General features: G+C 40.5%; 4 protein-coding genes across 4 annotated transcripts; 1 reads left to right on the top strand and 3 right to left on the bottom strand.

Moving 5' to 3' along the window:
• Window positions 1-260: 260 nt before the first annotated feature.
• On the bottom strand, window positions 261-7,715 carry LOC130690114 (homeobox protein SIX4-like). The gene is made up of 3 exons (XM_057513093.2): window positions 6,697-7,715; window positions 2,399-2,949; window positions 261-2,308 (listed from the first exon to the last, which is right to left on the bottom strand). Exons 1-3 carry the CDS (start codon window positions 7,428-7,430, stop codon window positions 1,719-1,721), a joined length of 1,875 nt encoding a protein of 624 aa, XP_057369076.1. The 5' UTR covers window positions 7,431-7,715; the 3' UTR covers window positions 261-1,718.
• A 5,541-nt stretch (window positions 7,716-13,256) lies between these two features.
• On the top strand, window positions 13,257-14,699 carry LOC130690147 (extracellular tyrosine-protein kinase PKDCC-like). Its single transcript, XM_057513136.2, has 2 exons — window positions 13,257-14,129; window positions 14,201-14,699. Exons 1-2 carry the CDS (start codon window positions 13,373-13,375, stop codon window positions 14,413-14,415), a joined length of 972 nt encoding a protein of 323 aa, XP_057369119.1. The 5' UTR covers window positions 13,257-13,372; the 3' UTR covers window positions 14,416-14,699.
• LOC130690108 (U4/U6.U5 tri-snRNP-associated protein 1-like) lies at window positions 14,203-17,441 on the bottom strand. The gene is given in 13 exon segments (XM_057513084.1): window positions 14,203-14,458; window positions 14,518-14,630; window positions 14,701-14,782; window positions 14,917-15,057; window positions 15,138-15,312; window positions 15,375-15,537; window positions 15,596-15,879; window positions 15,947-16,243; window positions 16,334-16,393; window positions 16,396-16,594; window positions 16,666-16,991; window positions 17,056-17,244; window positions 17,302-17,441. Coding segments are annotated over 13 exon segments (2,097 nt in total). The 5' UTR covers window positions 17,333-17,441; the 3' UTR covers window positions 14,203-14,421.
• A 4,349-nt stretch (window positions 17,442-21,790) lies between these two features.
• Window positions 21,791-22,617, bottom strand: LOC130690171 (uncharacterized). The gene is made up of 2 exons (XM_057513169.2): window positions 22,434-22,617; window positions 21,791-22,329 (listed from the first exon to the last, which is right to left on the bottom strand). Exons 1-2 carry the CDS (start codon window positions 22,551-22,553, stop codon window positions 21,796-21,798), a joined length of 654 nt encoding a protein of 217 aa, XP_057369152.1. The 5' UTR covers window positions 22,554-22,617; the 3' UTR covers window positions 21,791-21,795.
• Between the last annotated feature and the right edge of the window lie 2 nt (window positions 22,618-22,619).

The raw sequence follows: 22,619 nt of genomic DNA on the forward strand, positions 1-22,619 counted from the left end.
CTGTTGAGCACACACAACTAATATACGTTGGCCGTGTTTTGTATGCGCACCAGGCTTATGCATCCCGCAACTGTTTGTTTGACAACCACCCACCATGTTTCATATCGAATTTAAATAAATCCATTGATTTTGCGCGTGTGTCGTGGTGTAGAACAGAAGACACTCGGAAATTTAAACTTGCTTTTTGAATTATTATTATTTTTTTTTTTGTATTATAAGGTTTATTGCAAACTCTCTTTTTAGATGATCGTCTTTTATTGTTGTTGTTTCGTGATGTGTGTGTGTGGTTGCGTGTAACGTGTCATCGAATCGCGTGTTCACTAACAAAACGTTGAACAATCTCGATTCGCGATCGTCACGATTCAAACAGAAAGACAAGTTGAACATAGCAATAATATCGGGCATAATTGTATAATATTCTGGAAAAAGACATTGAAACGTGCGCGTGACTATGAATAAATGATGAACATGCGTGAAAATCAACGACATTCGGGATTGGTAGAAAACAAACCGAACCTCTTCCGATTTAAAAAAAGAAAACAAAAAGGGAATCAACCGAAAATGATTATGAAAATGAAATTGGTGATTCATTGGGCATTTTGGGTTCAGCTATTATTGGACTGGATATTTTCTCTGCTAACACACGTCCCATTTATGGGCAAAACAAGCCACAAAAGGAATCTCACATTTGCTGACAAAAGATTTTTTTTTTTTTTTTAAACGGGAATTATTGTAGAAAAAAAAATAATAATAACTGCCCTGTTTACGTATGGGTTTGATAGGTGCCAACAAACTTTCGCCCCGAAGCCAACCACCTGCAATTGTATAAGAGCCCGTTTCAAAGCCGATTTGAACCAATAGATTTCGATGAATATTCTAGTCAAAGGTTGTAAAGCCAAACCCGGGGGGTATATCGAGGACAACAACAGTATATCAATTATTATTACGTATATAATAAGGGGTTCAATCGTGAAGAGGCAAACATCACTCGCACACACGTACCAATCAAATTGGGATTTCATATATCAACGTTTTTTTGTTTTTTTTTTATCGTTTGTCTTTTTTTTTCTCAATTCAAAAAGGTTTCAATCGTCACGAAACGGGATGAGGAACTGAAGAAAATGATTAGACAAATAATACACCATCCAGTTATATAGTATAATATAATATATATATAAATCAGAACAGGACGATTGATAAGATAAACAACGTCCAATGAAATAAAAAAAATCAAAACACAATCACACACTCACACAGCACGCGCTAATTTTAAAAACAAAAACCAAAAATGGGAATAAGGAAGGGGAATAGAAAATCATATTGTCCATGTAAGTATATGTCCATGTGTCATGTACAAAGCTCATCGAACACAACGCCAACCAAGAGCTGGCATCAACTGTTAAAAACATTCGAGTATTAGACGGGGAGGGGGGGGGAGAAAACAGGAAAAAGCCATCAATTTTTTTATAATACACGGAATTTTAAAATGATGCAAAGATATACTGTATAGGCAAAAAAAAAAAAAAAAAGGAAATGCAGCAGTTCTAATAATACAACAGCCGAGATAAAAAACAAAAACATTTTTCATTGGAAACATTTCGCAAACGAAATTTTTCTCTTTCCCCTTTTCAATTTGACGTGGGTCAAAACTAACGAAGAGGACCCTTAAACAAATTCAATGCCATTGACAGGCCCTCTATGATGACTCGGGTTTCAAATTAGCTCGCTTGAGTGCCAGTTTCGGCCACGATTTCGTGCTGGTGACGGATGGACGTCTTCTGCGGTGGTGTGGGAGGCGTCGGTGGCGTCGATCGTTCACTATGTCGGCTGCTGTTGCTACTCCTACTGCTGCGGCTGCTGCCGCCGCTATGATTCGACTTGTTGCTCGTGATGATGAGATCGCTTTTCAATTTTAGCGGCTCGATTGTTGGGCTGACGATGGTCGTCGTTTGCGTCGTCGCCTGTTGATGTTGCTGATGCTGTTGTTGCTGCTGTTGTTGATGTTGCTGAGCGGCGTGATGGTAGGCCGCCAGTTCGGCTGCGGCCGCTGCCGCAGCCATAGCTGCCGCGTGATGATGATGACCCAACGTCTCGGCTAGCGACATGTCGAACGAGGTCGGTGGTTTACCACTCGAACCGTTGGGTCGGTTGTTGCCACCGTTGAATCGCGAACCGAACGGAGCCACGGCAGCTGCGAATGGGTTCGATAGGCTTCCGAAAGCACCGAACGGAGTCAACGGTGCATTGCCCAACGAAGCCGCTAGATTGAAATGTAGACCAGCCGCTGCAGCCATCAATGAATTCGCACCTATTTTGTCATTTAAAAAACAATTTTAAACCACCGAACTTGATTTTATTTGAATTTTTTTAAACAGTCAATTTAAATGGGTCATCTTACCGAAAGAGGGATGGTGATGCGGATGATGTCCAAAGGAGAAAGCCGATGGATGGTGATGATGGTGATGAGATGGCGGTGCGGGTGCCATCAGGCCGGCCGAAGACAAGGCCATGGCGGCCGCGTGATGTTGTTCCCGATCCCGAGAATGATGATGAATGGAATCGGATAGTAGGCCACCAGTCGACATAGTCAAAGGGTTCGACGGCTGGCCATTTGCACCGATGCCTCCGCCGATGCTCGACTTGAGGATAGAGGCAGCGTCGTTGCCGGTCGATCCGAGTGGCCCGGCGGATGTTATGTCTCCGACGGGAGACGGAGGACCTGTCAGCGAGATGCTCGAATTGTCTGAATCGATAAGCGATTCAGCGCCGGGACTGAGCGGTCCCGAACCGTTGGCGTCGTCCATCAACAGATCGACATCGTCATCGGAATCGTTTCCGTTCGGACTGTGATCGGGCCGATGGCGTTTGTTGCTAGTCGGTCCACCTCCCGCCGAAGATCCCGACGAATAATTGCAGCTGTTGTGATGGCCTCCATGACCTCCCATTCGCCTGTGATCATTAAACACAAACGAATTAATTTGACACGTTTCAACTTCATTTCTTGAATGTTTCAATTGTTCGAAGAATCCCGCAGTAGTTCAATCTTCTCACTTTAAATAAACAGCATTAAGATTAACCCAATTTAGGCCTGCAATTGAACGCTGTTATTTTTAAAATATTGAATTGAATGTCTGATCGGATAATCAGCGCCACATAATCTCTTCAGCATCATTTTAGAATGGATTTGAAATAGCGGGTCTGTGGTATTTACCAGCCTACGCAAGTATTTTTAAGCACGGCGCTTATTTATACAGCACGAAAGAAAAATAGGATATACAAGAAGAAAAGGCCTAGATATACACAGAGTGCGGCAGGATATGTACATAATAGCATTCCTGGTGCTGGTTTTTTTTTTTTTCTCTTTTCGTTATAGATTATAAGCAGCACATCGGACGCATTGTAAAAGATACGTGCCAAGCGGATTGGCTTCCGGCACGGCCAGGATTAGAAATTCCGCTCCAATGATCGTCCTCAATCGCAGCAAAAATCTGTATATACTTTATACGCGCGCATAGAATACATGCGCATGAAATTGTATTTCAAAAATAATAATAAAATCGAGCGCTCCATCCGAGTGTTTGTGCACGGTCATCGCTTTCAAACAAGCACGTTAGACGCTATATCAATTGTATTAAGGGCCTCGCAATCTGCATTATATGTATATCAAAGCGCTATATTGTGTGATGCGAGGTTCTCTGTGTCAACTTGACTGTTACAAAGAATTCCACCGACGTACTGTATATGTATATCATTCAACATTTTCTTCTTCAGCACACATTATTTCTCGCTGTATAAACTTGTGTGTGCGTGTGTCTCAATAACACAGCGCTTGATCGCCTCTCTGAACCCAGCATGGAATCTTATCACTTCCGCCCGGATGGTATCCATCTCAGTTTATTTTTTTCGGAACTAAAAATCCCCTCACAGTGGATAAAATAAAAGGAAATCTCTCCTCTTTTTTTTTTTTTTTTGACAATCTTTTCGGACCCCCCATTGGTGATTGCTTTTGTTATTCTCAACTAAAGAAAACACAGTCAAAGATAAAAGGGAAAAAAAAAGGTGCTGCTACTCTTTGATAACAATGAGCTCGTTCTGCTGGAAGATATACAGCCCTAAATACATACAAAGTATCTCAAATGGGGCACACACACACACACACACACAGACCAATCAACAGTTATTTATACACATAAGCTAGAAAGGCTAGGAGCAGAAGGATATATGTGATGATATCTTTCCAATGAGGTTCCAGGCGAATGATTTCGATGTTGGCGATACGGAAATATGAAAACTGTTGTCATTCAGTGCATCGCCGTTTGCCAGGTGTTTGATGCAATCGAGTTGATGATTCGAATCAGACAGCAGATGCACTCGGAAGACAAAAACATCGTCGTAGCACCAGCAGGCAGTCACTGGGAACTGTGTGCATCGCTGTGTGTTAACACACAGTTTGACTAATAATGCCTCAGTTCCAATCAAGACTGAGCAACCAATCAAGTGTCAACATCATTAAGGCAGACCTAAAGCAGGAGCTTCCTATGTATGTACGTTCGTGTCTATATGCATGCCGTGCGTTGGACGGCAGCTCCTGTTATAGTCCGTTGGAATTATTTCCCACGTATAGTTTGCAGTTTGTGCTAGATGTCTGTAACAGTATATGACATTCCTAATGTTGATAACGATTACAAATGATCGGGAAAGCGCTCGTGCTTCCACGTAAGATAAATGAGTCCCTTTCCTTTATACGTGTTCTATACTGTAACGACTTCCTGGATTTGTTTAATTCGATTTTTTTTTTTTAAACAGAACGATGTGGTATATTATTAATGCGTTTGAGGTTTTCACGGTGAACATTTCCTATTTTTTAAGAAATGTAGTGAAAACGCAGGAAAATGGAAAATTTAAACTGTTTAACTTTCTCAATACACATGTTTTAATTAACTGTTAAACTGATGCACTCTTCATAGGCCTAGCATGTTTCGAAACGAACTGTACCATACGCATCCCAACTGTCCATCATTTTCCAACTGAATTTCATCGGTACAGACATTTTTCTTTACGCGTTTTCATGTCAATAAAATTCTAGTAAATATGTCAATCGTGTTTGTCTGTATCTACCCAGAAGGGTGTGAAAATCCCATATCTTTTATTATATCTAAACACATAGCGTTTGAACCCTAACTAGGCTGCATTTCTATAGACGCAACACAAGATACGAATAACTGATCTGCCCCCCCCAAAAAGATGATCTGCTGCTACTGGGAAGAGAAAAATGAAAAAGAATCGACCACAGTCAGCCCCTTCAACCGAATTGAATTGATGCTGTCGTTCCGTCTAAATAGTACAGGCCCTACGGAGCTGATACATACGTGTGAAGGGGAGGGCACGATGATGACAATCAGCAGGAGGGCCGCACTAAATATAGAACCGTTTTCCAATATGTAGCAGCAGCAGAAGGAGCGTGCGTCGAGCAAACGACCACATACAATAGTACAGAAGGCTTTAGCCCTGACGTACACCCCAACCTTCGTCATCCTTTTCTTTTCATATCGTGTCCCTGTGTGTGTGTGTGTATGGTGTGTGTGTGTATGTACAATGTAGACATCCAACGAAAGCTCTACTCTATAAGCCCCATGCATGTGCATAAAGATGAAGAAAAAAAAAGTGGTGGTAAAACGTGGCAAATCTGACAGCTCCCCGACCGGGTAGAAGCAGCAATTAGCTGACAGTTGATGACTTATTTTCCCTTTTCTTTCTTTTTTTAACCAGAAAATGTCCATCTTATGGGTTCTGAAAGGAAAAGAAACACGCCTCTTTTCTCTCGCTCTCTTTCTTTATCCTGTGTGGATCTATCCTGTATATGTAGACACCAGATCAAGCGTTCGCCAAAGGTACTGTACATCTAGTGTTTTTTTACTCGTGTGCTGAATGATCTGAATGAATGGGAGGCTACACACAAGAGGCCTATAAATATATACGCCACAACCTATTGTTCCTCTAGTCGACCGTCTACCTGTGCGCCTACTGTGTTAAGGTCTTAATTAGTTCGTCCAGGTAGTTGAGAGATATACCTTGGATATCGCTCAACATTGATAATCGCACAACAGCAGCAGTCAAATAGAACAAGTTCATTTTTACACCCTAGCCTCTTCATCCCACACCCTTATTTTTTTTTTTTACCCCTCAAATCGTCTTTTCACAGTTTTTTTTTTCTTTTCTTCCTCGTTCTTGGCTTTTCTTCTTTTCTTTTGTTATTGTTGACGGCGATAAAGTAAAGTACTTGGGGTCGGAAGTGGGTCTTGTAATGAATGGGTAATTGAGAGTTGGCCACCCGACGGTGCGTTCCAATTACTTATCGTCGTTTCATCCCTAATCTTTTCCTTTGTCTACCCCCTTTACACAGCTGGAAAACGATGTAATTGAGCCTTGTAAAACTACTACCAACCCTCCCCCACTATTCTACTCGTACAGTATACATCCTTTAAAAAAAAAAAAAAACGTACATGAAACAATAATAAAGACACAAATCTCCGCTCTTCAATCAAAATCGCCGAAACTAAGCACTAATATTTTGGGCCCTTCTGATTGTACAAAGCGTCCTCGTAAATAGGCCTATATAACTTACACACATCGACACATTCCAATAATTAAGAAACTATGACAGATGAAATCGTAATTTTAAAAAATGCAACTGACCGATTTTTAGCGGCGGCAGCTCGATCTCTCTGTCTTCGATTTTTGAACCAGTTGCCGACTTGGGTTGGTGTCAGTCCCGTCGCCTGGGCCAATTCTCGTTTCTTGGTCGGATTCGGGTAAGGATCCTGCAGATACCACTCGCGCAATAAACTTCTGGTGCGCTCCTTGAAGCAGTGCGTTTTCTGCTCGCCGTCCCAAATGGTGCGAGGCAACGGGAACTTCTTGCGAACGCGGTACTTGTCGACGGGACCGAGGGGCCTGCCGCGCAACTTTTCTGCTTCCAGATAGTGCGCTTCCAGCCACATAGCCTGCAACTTGCCGTGCGAATCTTTGGTGAACCGATGAGACTCGACGATGTGGTAGAGTTCGCGATAGTTGCCCATATGGTAAGCGACCAAGGCCCGGGCACGCAAAACGGCTTCGGACTTGTTCAGTTCGCCAATGTTGGGATGGGCGACGGGCAGCGACCACAGAAACCGGCCAAGACGCTCAATGTCACCACTCTCTTCGAGTGTTTCGCAAACGGTTGCCACTTGACTGACGCTGAAGTTGAGCGTCGGAAGTGCCGGTGGTGGCGGAATGAGGCCTCCCGGACCTCCCGGGCCTCCACCTCCGGCTCCGGGGAAAAGTGGAGTCGGCATCAGTGGGAAAGTTGGCTGATCCGGCGGTGTTGCCGCTGAGCTCCTCGAACCGGCCGTTGTAGCTGTTGCTGACGAACCGGCCGCCAGAGCCATGACTCGTCGTTCACACTCGTCAAGACACTTTTGTGTTGTTTTTCCTCTGTTATGTGATGGATTTAAAAAAAAATGTCGTGTAGGCCAACAAAATGAAACCTATTTCCTCAACGGATGTTGATTTGAAATTTTCCGCTTTTTTTCGCAACAGAATGAATGAAAAGAAAGCAGGCGAAATTTTTCAAAACTCGAGTTCACATAACAAAATGAATTAAGACACACGGAGAATTCACGGTGAGAGATAGGATGGAAATATAAAGAGACGGCACAGCGCAGCACTCACAGGTGTGGATGGAACGACCGTCGGGGTGTAAGTGAGACCGGGCGATCCTCCTTCTCGCTCCCTAGTTTTGATGGCCTGATGGGATGTAAAAGAGTCTAGAAGAAGAAGAAGGAGGATAAAAGAGTGAGAAAGGAGAGAGAGGATGAGAATGGATGAGAACCCATAAAGCCATCGAGGAGGGAATCCATGAAGGGCACACACACACACACACACACACTCACAGGCACAGAGAAAGAGAGAAGCAGCAGCTCCTCCCTCGCCCACCAGGGAAAGCGATACAAGTCGAGGAACTGAGGGCGGAGCTAGTTGGTATCATGACTATATCGATAGCTTAGAGAGACACGACGGAGTCAATGGCGGCCATTGTCCTACTCGGAGGCTTCTCATTGGCTCAGCCTGCATGGCATGGGGGAGGGATCTCATTGCGTTCTATTCTCTCTCTCTCTTTCTCTCTCTCTCTCGTTTCTCTCTCTTCGACTCCCTTTCTTTATAGCTGCCTGCTACTTCTACTACCTAGACTATGATGATGCCAACGATACGAGCTGTGCCACAGCACCCCTCCTCCCTCTCTCTGTATATCATCGTCGCTCGTCGTCAGCGCGTAGACACAAGTATAAAAAAAATAAAAAAAAATACTAAAATAAACCGGAGGGGAGGTTGTGTGGGGTGTGTGAGAAAAGAAACTTGTGGACCAATGGTATCATTCCGATCCCGCCGACTTGATATGTACGTTGGGCAGTCAGGCCTGCACTGCGCACCCTTTTTCTTTTTTAGAAACACTGTATAGAATTTTTCGCTTTTTTTTCTTTTATTTTCTTCTTTTCCCCTCACACGCCTCACAGTCGCTTCTCTCTTTCTATTATCCATTATCTTTTCGGCTCCATCTTATCCTTTTTTTTTTTTCACGACCAAAGCGCACGCGCCATTCCATAATACGTCGAAAACATGAGGCATAGATCAAACTTTTATTACACGAAAAAAAACTAAAATTGGGATTTGGTTGGGTTCGTCTATTTTCGTGTTTATTTTTATAGATATCGCTACGTATAACATACGGTGAGTGTGCGTGCCAACACGGTTGCATCGCTTTTCGCCTTGTTGGCTTCTCGTATAACACGAGACTATATATAGAGAGAGGACTATAATTTTATATTACTTTGCATGACAGTTTAAATATAGGATGTGTGACGTAACACATCAATTGCCGCAGTAGGCAATCGACCTGTCTAGCTTTCTCTCATCCAATAATCGCTTTACTGTACAACTGTATACAAAAAGTGGCAACATGTGAAGAAATAATTTGGACCGAATTATTTTCTCTCTTCTTCGTTTTGTATGACGCCTTTAGGCTTCGTATTTCCGTCTATGCGTGTATCATTCTTTAGCATAATAGACATTCCTACTTCACCCCACATACATACGTGAGGGTGATGTGAGTCGATGAGAATAACTGGAACGCACCCTGTTGTGGAAACGAAACAGAATGGAGCGGATCCAAGGGTAAAAAAAAAGAAATAATACGAGTGTCAGTATGTAATAACAGTGTTCACTTCTGCCAGTCTATAACAACGAGCTGCAGGCCTATGTGTATAAGAAATACAATTGAAGAAGAGAAGAATCTATCGGTTATAGGAGTGTATAGAAAATCTCTCATATCCCAATTTTTTTTATGTAACAAAAACACGGTTGTGTAGGCCTAAACTCACAGAAGAGATACTGACACGCGGGTATTGTTGCCGATTGAAGCGTACAGTAAAATACTTGAGTTCATCCTCTCATCTCGCTTTAATACCTCACCATCAATAGAACCGCATGTGAATTGTTACTTCTCATGTCCGCGTTTCTATGCAGGCACATTGAGGTCTAAGTGATGTACTATACGTGTTACTTTAACAAGGCAGCTCGACATTCCATTTTTAATTTTTAATTTACTTCAATACGCAAGTGGAAGTTCTATACTACTATTCCGAAGCGCATTGTGGAGTTGTAATTTTATAATTGATCAGCAGCTTTGGCCTATGTACGTTTAGCTTGAACCGACTGGTTTTTTCAAGTCAATACCGATACCACATATGGATGGTCCATAATGAGATGTGCAAACTGTATAATTACGCACTTTAACTTTAATAGTATTCGCGTTGCATCCAGAAGGTGTCAAGCACTATTCTCATTTAAAGACCCCTCTCGATCTTATTGTGCATGCCGACTACATCTCGCGTTCTATTGAACGATTACGCTCTGCTCTCCACGAAAAAGAATATCGCCCATTCAATTTCGATACTAGCATAATTCTTTAAACATGGTGTCTTAATTTTTTTTCCCTATACATATACGGTGATGGTCAGGACGGTCGCTAGTCAGAGCATAAGACCCCAAGCGAACAGCGCAATTACCGGAAAGTAGGGCACACAAGCGACGACTACCAACAAAAACACGTTCAAACTTTTGCGCCGTTTGTTAACGGTTCATAACGCTAACCAAATCCGGTGGCTATACTGCCCTCATTTGAATATATAAGTAGTCAACTGCTGTTGATTTCAGGACAAGGTGATTCATGTTTACAATGAACACGCCCTTTTTTTTTTACATTAGCTTTCCTGGCGATGGATGGGTGCAGTCAAAATCCGGAGCAACTCTCATCATTTCTATCCTCCAGCACCTCATGACGATGTGGCTGGTTGCCTAGGCAACACGAATAGCTACTCGATGGCTGGAGGAGGTGCTAAACAAATTAATTTCTCATCGCTATACAAGTAGCAGCCTTGGGACGTGTACTTGTAGAAACTAGACGACCACGATAACAATGCGCGAACCCAATACACTAGACAGCTCAAGGCAGCGATCATTCAGTTGTATTAGCATCGTCCTGTCCATTTAATAACCAGACAGAAAGAGAGTACGTGTGTCCATCATGGCCATCAGTGGCAGTTGCTATTGACGCACACACAACTAAAGAGTGTATACAGGATACATGTAACAAAAGAGGGGAGAGACTGTTGCTGGTCTCTACGTCGCCGATGTCTATTCAATATCAGGATGTTGTTCAACACGCTACGTAATGAGTAGAGCGGACGATTCATCGCCAACAAGCGATCGACAAGCCAGCAATTTGTATGGCCCATATATATATATACGTATCTAGTGGTATGGTATAGTGGACACAGCGGCGACGTCATCAATAGCTTCAATATTGAGTCGCTCATGTCCTATTTCGTATATCCTTTATAAATAGAGAATCGAAAGAGCGTCGGCAACAGCCAGTGGTCGCGCTATTTCCTCGACAAAATGGTCTCTTCACCAGCGGCCTGTCCAATTTCCTGTTCCCGCCGCCGCCTCGGCTGAATGCGCGCTTGTGTCCAATATTGACACAGCGCGCCTATCGAGCGAGACTGCGGCCGCCGGCCAACTAATAGCCCGGACGAATCACTTTGGCCCTCTACGAGATGTCTCCGACGCTACAAACTCCAGAAGCAGAGCAGCCTACGACGCCACTAATGGGTTCCGTTTCCCGGCTCGCAAGTTGACACATGTTCCCTTTTGATAAGAAAAAACTGCGTGACTTGCTTAAGTATACGATTAGTAACTATGTAACTATATAATATTGCGATGTACGTATGTAGCGTGATTTGTTGAATATAAATGCAGTTGGCATGAAAATCTATGTGGGGCGTTGATCGCGATTTTAAATACTCCTTTCAGACTTGCCGCTACGATCGATTTTTTTTTTTATCTTGATCGGCGATCCGATCATTTGAGATTGATCGGGTTGCCGATCGAATTTTGCCGATCATTTTTCCGATCTTTCTCGGCGACATCTAGTGTTAAGTCTGGTTAAAGTGCTTCCACTTTTTCATTTTTCGCAAAAATTTAGATCTTATTGTTATTTTTTTCATTAAGTCTAAAATTTTGTTTAATAAAAAAAATTTTGTTTAAAGCAAAAATTTAGATCTTATTGTTATTTTTTTCATTAAGTCTAAAATTAAAGTTTAATTAAGTTAAAATTTTGGAAATACACCGAATACTTCTGCTGCTTCGCCCTAGCGCTGTAGCGTTCTAGCGCGCTAGCATTGTGTCAAATATTCGGTGTATTTCAAAAACGATTAACTTCATGAAAAAAATAACAATTTTTCTGGAATCAGCATTCAATTTTTAGTATATCCTGTGATATTCAACCAATTCCGATGAGTGTCAGTTTTTGAAGAAAAATATTTTAAGCCCGACTAAATAATAAGCCCGACTTTTCTTATTTTTTTGTTTTTTACGTTTAATTAAAAAATCATAAGGCCAATAGGAAAATAAATTTGATTTCCGTAATAAGCATACAATTCTGAATCGAAACTATGTATTTTAAACGAAATTTAAAATTTGGCCAAAATTGAAAAAGTGCAAAGGCTATAGCCTTACCACTTTTGTCAAAATCGGTCAAAAATGACATCTCTTGGAATTCAATGAAAATCACACAGTATAATTAAAATTTAACGCCTATTCAGAAAAAGCCACCCGTTTTCTTGTCAAGTTAGCCGTTTTTAAATTACACCGAATATTCGTGCAAAAAATAAGAAAAGTCGGGCTTATATAGTTAGTCGGGCTGATATATTTAGTCGGGCTTAAAAACTTTTTCTGTAAAAACTGACACTTATCGAAATTGGTTCAATATCACAGGATATACTCAAAATTGAATGCTGATTCCGATAAAATTTTTATTTTTTTCATTAAGTTAACCATTATGGAAATACACCGAATGTTCCTGCTGCATCGGTCTAGCGCTGTAACGTACTGGCGCGCTAACGTTGTTTTCAAATATTCGGCGTGCTTCCAAAATGATTAACTTAATGAAAAAAATAGCAATTTTCCCGGAATCAGCATTCAATTTTGAGTATAGCCTGTGATATTGAACCAATTTCGATGAGTGTCAGGTTTTGCCGAAAAAAATTTTAAGCCCGTATAAATAAGCCCGACATTTCTTATTTTTTCGTTTTTTACGTTTAACTAAAAATACATAAGGCCATTTGAAAAATAAATTTGATTTCCGTGATAAGCATTCATTTTTGATTCGAAATCCTGTATTTTAAGTGAAATGTAAAATTTAGCCAAAAATGGAAAAGTGCAAAGGCTATAGCCTTACCACTTTTGTCAAAATCAGCGAAAAACGACAACTTTTGGAATTTGATGAAAATCACAAAGTATAATAAAAATTGAACGCCGATTCTGGTTCAGCTATTCGTTTTCTCCTTAAACCAGCCGTTTTGAAAATAAAAGAAAATAAAGAGATGCATCGCGCTAGCGCTGTAGCGTACTAACGAGCTAGCAAATGTCAAATATTCGGCCTATTTAAAAAATGATTGACTTAATACAAAAAATTTCCATTTTCCCGGAATCATCATTCAACTTATGAGTATTATCTGTAATACTCAAACTAATTCCAATGAGTGTCAATTTTTGTTGATTTTTGAGGCAAAATTCCCGCTATAATAGATGGGGCTATGGAGTTATTCCGCAGTGTTTTCCATAATATAGCAGTAGGCGTCGAAATATCGCGGATCGCCGTGGCCATTTCTTAGTTTGGTGAAAAACATTGTCGTAAACAGACTAAGTATTTGCAAAAATGTGATAATTCCGAAAAAAAACATCGAATTTTTCGACAGGCCGAGCTCCAACAATGAATTATTCACGGCAATGGCGATATAAGATGTTTCTTGGATTGATGATTCTTTACATGGCATCGGCTTGTATAGTGGCCTTAACTTTGTTATGGACCACAGTGGCACAGTACAGAATTAAAAATCTAAATGATATTTCCGAGAATCAATACCTAGTCCCAATCTGTGCTCCAAGCAAATCGGATACAGACACAGATCCACACATGAATTGTCATTTGCTTGACAGTTTAATATATGAAAAATTTATTGCCAATGGTTGGACAAAAATAGTCTACAGTGCCAAGGTGGATAGTCAATCAATAGCTATCAAAACAGTCAATTTAAAAGGAAAAGATGTCACTGATTGTGCCAAAACCAATTCTGTGCTTGCGTGCCATAACAAAGCAGTTGAAAAATTAGTCAGAGAAATTAGTCTTTTAAAACAGCTGAAGCATGCAACCATAATTCAGCTCAAACATTATTGTACTAAGACAGCAGAAGAGAGCCCTTGCATGAAATATGCAGTCATTGCTACTGAAATTGGTGAACCATTGACCAATCTAAAACTTCTGCAAATGACATGGAATCAACGAAGACAAATCATTGTAGATCTTGCCACTTTGGTTAACTATGCCCAGCAAAGCCCCATTGGTGTTTTGGGCTTACCCGATTTAAGAAGACCACAATTTGTGTTAGTGAATGGCCATATAAAACTGACTGATCTCGACGATATCATCGTCGGGGAGCCTAGTTGTGCAACTAATAATGATTGCTCAAGTATGGTGTTTTTTCATGAACAAGTTTTGCTAACCCCATGCATTTAACTGAACATTTTCATTTTAAAACAGACTTCAACATTACCATCAAGTGTATTTCAAGTCGATGTGAAGGATACAACTCAAAATTAAATATTCAGAAGTCTTTCCAGGAATTTGGACCATACATTTTTCTAATGGAAGGTGTCCCTAGAGAGAAGCGAATGAACCTTGATAGGCTCCGTCAGTTGTGGCAGCAGAACAACGTGACTACAGAGCAGTTGCTGTCAGATGCCAAATTGCTATGAAACCTTTCACTTTTTCCCTTTGCCAGGTTTCACTATTGACGTTCTGTGTACAAAAATATTTTTAACACTAGTTATGTTATATTAACTGACGTCAAAACTTACGGTGCCATTTTCCCGCTAAGAACCACGTATGGGCTTTGCAATTCTTTCTGCTTGTCCTGCAATTTTTTTAACGTGTTTAATGGTGTATCTGTCGACGACATTCGGTTCATTAACTGTAAAACAAGAAAAACTGTTAACACAATAATATGAATGGATAAATAAAGAATAAATCCATAAACTTACCATTTTGTCTTCATCCTTTTTGGCTCGCTTTTCGGATTTAAGCTTGCCAGATCCTTTTCCATGAAATTTGTGTGATAGATGCCTATGATGTCGAAAGCATGTTCAAGAAACAAGAAGATGAATCAACATCCACAGAGGCGAAGAAAAATGGAATTAATAAAAGACAAAGAAATGGAATGAAAAGCAAAAAAAAAAAAAATTAAAAGGGAAACATACCGGAAAGCTTCTTTTGTCGACATGGGTTTGCCATTATCGTCCATGTATTCGAGTTTTGGCAAAGGTTTATAGCCTTCTTTGTCTTTGAATTCAACAACCGGACCATCGAACCGATTTCTTCTGGAGTACTTATCATCTTCCCTAAGATAAAATAAAAGTTTGTTTATTTTTTTAAATTCTGATTTCAGGGACCACTAGGCAGAAATTGGAACTAAACCTACGTTGCTTTGTCTTCTATTGTGTAACGCTGCGCTTGCAATTCTTGTGCGGATTTGGAAATTACAATCCTCTTTTTCTCCTCTTTCTCGAGGTAGCCTTTGCTCATGGCCAATTTTAGAGCAGCCGCCATTCCCGAGCCGACATCAGGTTCTTCATCCAATATAACGGTAGCGTTATCTGATGTTAAAATAATTGATTTAACGTCACACGTTTCTTTCAAACGTAATATTTATGCATACCTTTTTCGTGACGATCAACATCCATGCTGTCGTCGGATCCTTGCTCGTTATCGCGTTCCAATACGTTCCATCCTCCGCGTTCCTGAAGTCTTTCGGCTTCCCTCTTCCGTTCTTCTTTTTCTTGATTTCTTCTACGTTCTTCTGCTAACTGTCGCTCAAAATCCTGATACAAAAGTAAATATACTAACAAAAAAGGGAAAGAACATCTTGCAATGGTGTACCATTAACTCATCTTCGTCTTCGTCACGATTTCCTGCCATGCCATATGTAGGAATATCTCCAAGAGTTCGACAAAACTCTGCCGTTGCATTAAGTATGATACTACTTTTCATCGGGTCTTCTTCCATACTTTCGTTTTCTTCAACTGGTTCGCGTTTTATTGACCTCGCCACTGTAGTCATGTCCCATTGCTCAACCTTTTTTTCTTTGAGCTTGTTCGCCTTCATTATTGCTTGTCGAATTTCTTTTTGTGACTCTTCTATTGTGACCTTGAAACCGCTCAAATCTGAAGTGAGCAATACGTTATGAGTAACATTTATATATGCACTATGAACAAAGTGGGGCGAACGCACCTTCCACAGCCTCTTCCTCCATTTTCCTCTTTCGAGATCCTAAGTCTGATGAAACTACTTCTTCTCCTGTTCCTTGAATAAGATCGTCGGCTTTTAATACACGATTGCCCTTCGTTCCACCTTTTTTCACGCGACGCTTTACTTTCTTGAAGGAAACCATTTCTTCTGCCGTATAGTACTCAGAGGCAATTTGCAGCGGCCGGGATTCTAGCGACTCAATTTTCTTCTGCTGCAATAGTAATTTGTCTTTCATCAACTTTTGCGCTTTTAGTTTGGCTTCTTCATCACCAGCTTTACCTAAAGGTTAACAATATTTAAGAGTAGTTAACGGATATTCCATCATTAGAACAAATTACACTATTAATTATTGCACCTAACAGTGCTTACCTAGAACGAAGCTGTCTCTTTTTTCTCCATCTATTTCAGTGTCATATTTAGCCAGAAGATTTTGGATTTTGGAATACCCAATTCATCAACTTCTTCTTCTTCAAAAGGCTGGTAACCAGGTCTCTGTTTCTTGATTTCATTGTTCTTTTTGTATCTTTCTGTATCTATCAGATTTACATTTACAAGGACGTCCCCTTCCTCTTGCAATATGTTCTGATCTTTCAGAGTCAATACAACATCTTTTCCTTCTAATATGTTTTCCTATTTTTGGAAGAAAAATTATGAACACATGGCCCAAAGCAAGAACTGGAATAGCTGGCTATCAAACTCACCCTGTCATGTTCCACTTTTAATCCTCGCAGATCTTTGCTAGTGTATGCTTTGGCTTTTTGTTTTATCAATTCTGTTGTTACCATATCCGCAACACCAAATGCTTCATCCATTTCTTCAAGCATTTTTGCCCGTTTTGCAGCCTCTTCTTTTTGTTTCTGCAATTTCCTGGATTTTTCCACCCAGCTAACAGCATCATCATCTTCTGTTGTTGCTGTTTGCACAATGGTACGCACTTGTGCAAGCTTTTGTTCAATTTTTCTTTTTTCCCGTCTTTCATCCAGCTTACGTCTTAACTCTTCTGTTGTCTTTTTTTCACGCAAGTTCTCTAAATAATAAATTATTATTTGAATATCGATGAGTGTGTATGCACATTGCATAATGCACAGTACCTGCCGGGACATGAACATCTTTTTTATCAGAACTGGATTCGACAGTGGAATTTTTTTCTCCAGTTTCCAATGGCTTCAAACCAAGTTTGGCTCTTATTCTGTTAGTTTCTTCAACTGATATAGAAGTTTCATTGGTAGAATTAGCTGTTGGTCTGTCATCTTCCGCTGAATTTGGATTGCTTCCCTTTCCTAAGAGAAAAATTATATTATAGATTTTGTTTTGTTGGAATAAACAAAAATTCCTACCTGTCACAGGTTTCTCTTTGCGCGACGCCATCAAATTTGTAAAAATTAGTCTGAAAGAAACCGACAATTGTTCGATAGTAGTTTGTGAAGTCGGAGTCGCAAAGCGTACTTATTCGTCTGTTATTTATGAACCAACTGCCATCTACTGATAAAATGGATCTCTGTTTATTCAAAACGTAGTGTTGCAACGAAAGTAATTCCGCATTTTGTTCTTCTGCAAATGCTGCCGCCATCTACCGGTCAGATTCCTAGTTAATTCTCTAAAGGCAGCTTTACACATTCGAGCCATATATATATAAACATTTCTTATTATTTCATCATTAACGGACAGTTTCAAGAGTTATTGTGAAGAAGAAAATTCGGGAGAAGATGTTGTTGAGTCCACTAGGCGGAACGGACTTGCAGTTCCAGCTACGAGGAATGTTCTTCGAAAACTATAAGTTCGACCCACCCCAGACTTGCCGCGCCGATCAATTTTCCGATCTCGATCTCCGATCCGATCTTTTGAGTTTGATCGGATCGCCGATCAAGATCGGCCGATCATTTTTACCGATCTTTTTGTACGACATCTAGCGCTCAAAATTTACACTATTTAACGAATTTAGCATTGGCTGTCACAGCGACAGTCACTGACGGCCATTGAGGGTGAACACTAAACAGCTTCCCTCAATTGGCATTCGCAAAAATAGTAGTGAAAGAGTACCATGTGGCTGCAAAATCGACAGCTAGATGACGAAAAGTTTGATCGCTCAAAAAGATCGGATCGCGATCATTTTTTTGGGATCGCCGATCTTTCTCAAAAGATCGGATCGGCGATCATTTTTTGATCGAAGATCGGATCGGCGATCAATTTTTGATCGCGATCGCGGCAAGTCTGACCCACCCTATTGAAAATACCGAAGCACCGGGTTTAACCGATCATTATAAGAAGACCTTCCTTCCTTTGTGTAGTTAATCGATATATTAAATTCGAACTGAAATCATCGAAATATAAAAAGAATAATGAACAAATGATTTAGGAGCCAAATTTTATTTGAGATTTTGCTGACAGAACAGTTTGTTTTACAAGGCAAGAGACACATTAATTCCGCATTTCTGTGAAATTAAAACAACAACGTTTGTTAGTTGCTCTCTTTGTAAGGAGGAGCCTTCAACAAGTTCTCGTAGATTTCCATAAGGGATGGTGATTTTGAACGCTTGCGTCCTTGGTTTTTGAATGGTTTTTTCGGTGGCAGCTCATCGCCAGGCATTATCCCCTTTTTCTCCAAAGCCTTTCTGATCCTTTCCTTTTTCGATCCATAACCCGGAGGATATTTCCTCGTTGCACCTTCGACGGACGACGGCCCTGCCATCGGCTGATTTTCTACCGCCTCTTTTGCCATTTCTAGCAATTCCTCTTTCTTTTCTTCAACCGATGGCATGGCACTCTCTTCGATCACCGCCGATTCCTTTTCCTCAACCAATGGAATAACAACCTTTTCGATAATTGACAATCCCGTTTCCGTGACCGCTGGAACACCAGGCTCTTCAGTCACACGAGGCACTTCGGATTCCGGCTGCTTGACAGCAACCTCCTCAGTTTGTCCTGTTCCTTCGTTTTCTGGTTTCCCTTGGCCCAAAATGGGATCAACCAATGAATGCCACATGCGGAAGATTAGTCCAGGATCCTCAGCTCCGGCTGGCATTTCGGCAGCGGTGGCCGGGAGCTGGACGATCTGTTCTTTCTCGGCAGTGACCTCTTTCACTTCGGTGTCTTTAATCGGAACGTCGTTTTCTGGTTTTGTGGACAGAAAAACCGGGAAATCAGTGGTTGTACAAATTGCAATAAATGGTTGCACTGGTTGTAATTCACGGCTCATTAATTCAGAGTCCTCCGCTCCGGCTGGCATTTCTGCTCTAGTTTCCGGAAGCTCGGCGACTTGTTCTTTCTCGTCAATGACCTCTTTCTCTTTTACTTCGATTTCTTCAATGAGCACGTTTTCTTGCGGCTTTGTTGGCGGTAAGACCGGACCAACCACCGATTGCCTTTCGCGGCTCAATAATCCAGGATCGACTGATCCGCTTGGCATTTCTGCTGCTTTCTCAGGGATCTCAGGGATTTCATGAGGCGCTTGAGGGCTCTCGGCCGTCAACTCTTCCGGTTTGCTGGTGGCTTCTTTAACGTGCTTGCTGTCCGGTTTCTGTTGTCCAGTAACAGATTCATCGTCCGTAGTTTGTGTTCCGGTGGATTTGCGGGTTTTGCTGGGTAAAATGGGCCGGAAAGGCTTGGCGTGACTAGCTGGTATGGGTCGAGCCTTGAAAGACTTGTTTTGTAAATCTTCTTGTGTCTTTCTTGTGCCCGGCAACGGCTTGATGTACAGAACCGGAGTGGGCTCAATCTTGATGGACGAATCCCAAGGCGGGCGGTTCTGGATAGTCAATGGTCCGGTGTTTCCTGTTGCGGAGACGGCCTTTCCAAAGCTGGGTTTCTTTTTGTCCGGTTTGCTGTGTACAGCCGGTACATTCTGCGCCTTCAAGCTGGCGGGTCTCCGGTGGTCCACGACGCATTTAACGAAAGGGAATTCCTTTTTGGAGCCAGGAAGTTGTCTAAGTGTGGAATTCATTTTCGATTTGCAAAGAACTTTTTGTTTTTGCTTTTGAAATAGTTCAAAATCACGAAAATTCTGCCAAAATGGACGCGCTTTTATCCCAAATTGATTCATGACAGGAACTCACGTATCCAATCTATCGGTTTATTTTCCATTTTTTAAAAATATTTTCTGGTTGAAACGTGTTAGGTTAACGAAATATGAAAATTTGCATTTTTAAAAACAATACTCAATTATTTTCAAGCTTCAATTGTTAATTCAAACATGTTTATTCAAGAAATATTGTGAGAGATACGAAATTTTCTTTGGCTGGTCTCAGGCCTATACTGACGCTTGGCATATGGATAGTGTAGTGCTGTTTCATAAAAAATTAAGATTTAAATTCGATTGAATCACAATTTGTTTTCGGCAGAGGTGAGGGTGCCAATTGCTTGTGAAGGTGAGAGTTTTTTCTTTTTAGAAAGAAAAAAGAATGTAAAGAGTTTCTTTTTATGGCAATCCGTTATTCTAAGGTAATTCTAAGCACACGTTTACGTATTCTAGCCATATAAAAATAAAAATTTTTAAATTAATAGCTTTATTTATTATTATTTAATTTTAATTAATTTTTGGGAGTAAACGGATTGCCATAACCGCTACTTTTAGGTATCGGACAGGTTATCAGACAGGTCTGATTAACAACACGGTTTACTCCCACATCCACGCACAGATTTTAGGACTTTTCTTTCCTATTGATTCAATTTGAGTGCTTACCCGTTTCCAAGAAACTCAGATCGCCCTAGTAAGTGAAATCCGTCTGATTTCGGTATTGGTATTTGATACTGAAATCTATACGGAATATCCCTTTGAAAACAGTTCCAATGTCGTACAGCAGTTATTTTTTTTAGTTTTCGTTATTTCGTTTAACATACTAAGTTTATACTGTTTTCATTTGCAGTTTTAATGCGTATGGTCGCCATTTTTTGCGTACCGTTGTTATAAATAACATTGCGCCTGGATTTTCCGTCTCCAAACCGTTTTGGTCTTAAATTTTTTTTTATTTTTAATGCTTTGTGTGGAAACACGTAGCGGTAGCGTCTCGAAACTAGATTTTTGGTAAGTCGAGCGACATAGCGTCATCGTCAACCATAGCGACGAGTATTTAGTACTTAGTGCTTAGTGCTTAGTATTTTCTGAAAATCTGATAATTACTGTTGTGCTGATTTTCACTTACCTAAGGATTAAATAACTTGTAGAGGTAACTATTATTAATAATATGCTACACTATAATAATAAATATACTATAATAATAAGTAATAACCAAACACCCTGAAAAGGTAAAATCTTTCTTACATAGCCTACATTGTAATGCTTGTGAATGTACTGCGATGATAACACAAAGGACGCCTCGTGTCATCCTTTCTTACATTTCCGTTGAATCCATTCTAAATTTTAATTAATATCTATTTGTTTTCTAGTCTTACATTTCAAATTAATAACAATGTCCAGGAAACTACCAACAAAGCATCCATTACCAACAGGTCACAAGAGAGAATCAGGTGATGGTGTTATTTGTTTGAACCTATTTTCGCTAAGCATTTCACCAGAATCTCTATAAAATAATGTTTCCTTGACCAAAAATCATTTTATATTTCACTATTTACTATAATTTTTACTGAAACTTGGTAAATAAACTTATTTTTATACTGATTGGGTTCTAGTACATAATTACATTACATACGGAATACGTACGCATTTTCTTTGCCTTTCATAAACCGTATTTAAACGGTACCATCGTACTGAAATCAAACAGGAAAACACGTTCAAAATGAGTACGAGAAACGCTTTCAGAACTAGCACTGGCTTGTTTTGGTATAACGTTACGATTTAGGAAAATAAAAGGATCAAAAGAAAGTCAACTATTTTCTTAATAATGCAATTTATAGTCTTTGCTAACGACGACATCGCGGAAACCATTTTCTTTTGAACAGGGATTATTCCATGGGTACACGTACTTGGATAACAAAGGAAAACATCTGACCAATCCTCCAGGTCGCGGTTCTGTTGGGTAGAAACAACATCTATACCTGTGTTCGGATGGCTTGTGCATCTTCATCCACGATTCCATTTGATTCATCCATTCTGGGAGAGAAAACTCCATATGAAGTACATCCAGATCTGCATTACGTTTCTTTCTGGAAAAGGTGGGGGGTTGAGCTGCTACTTTCGCCAGATATATTAATGGAGAGAATACGATGGATAGTATAGAGATAATGCCGCGAACTATGTAGCTGATTGTTTCAGATACATTCGATGAGACCTCCAACCATCTTCGTTCTAAACTGACAAGCGAACGAATCAAAGTCGAAGTCACTCTCGTTTGTGCCGTCTGTAGAATCACGTTCAGCCGAGATGGGTTTGCAGTTGGTGAACCGACAAGGGTTCTTTTAACACGATTTTCCTGTAACAAGCAAATATATTGGCAAATAGAATTCCCTGCTTGCCTTTAAATTTACCTCCTGAGAGGGCTGACAACTTTGTTATTGTTCAATAGTACCACTTTACCTCGATTAACTGTGTGTTGCTATCATTCTCGAATGATTTGTCACAATATATCCATGTCACAAATAAAACAAGGAAGATGAACAGACGCATTTCCCTGCAATTTGCTGGTTTGTTGGCCATAGTCTTAACATCGCCCACTTACGACTGAAGGACACAGCTTACCTGAGGCAGACGACACAGGTCAAA

The sequence above is a fragment of the Daphnia carinata genome, chromosome 6 (genome assembly GCF_022539665.2).
Source record: "Daphnia carinata strain CSIRO-1 chromosome 6, CSIRO_AGI_Dcar_HiC_V3, whole genome shotgun sequence".
Taxonomy (NCBI): Eukaryota; Metazoa; Arthropoda; class Branchiopoda; order Diplostraca; family Daphniidae; genus Daphnia; species Daphnia carinata.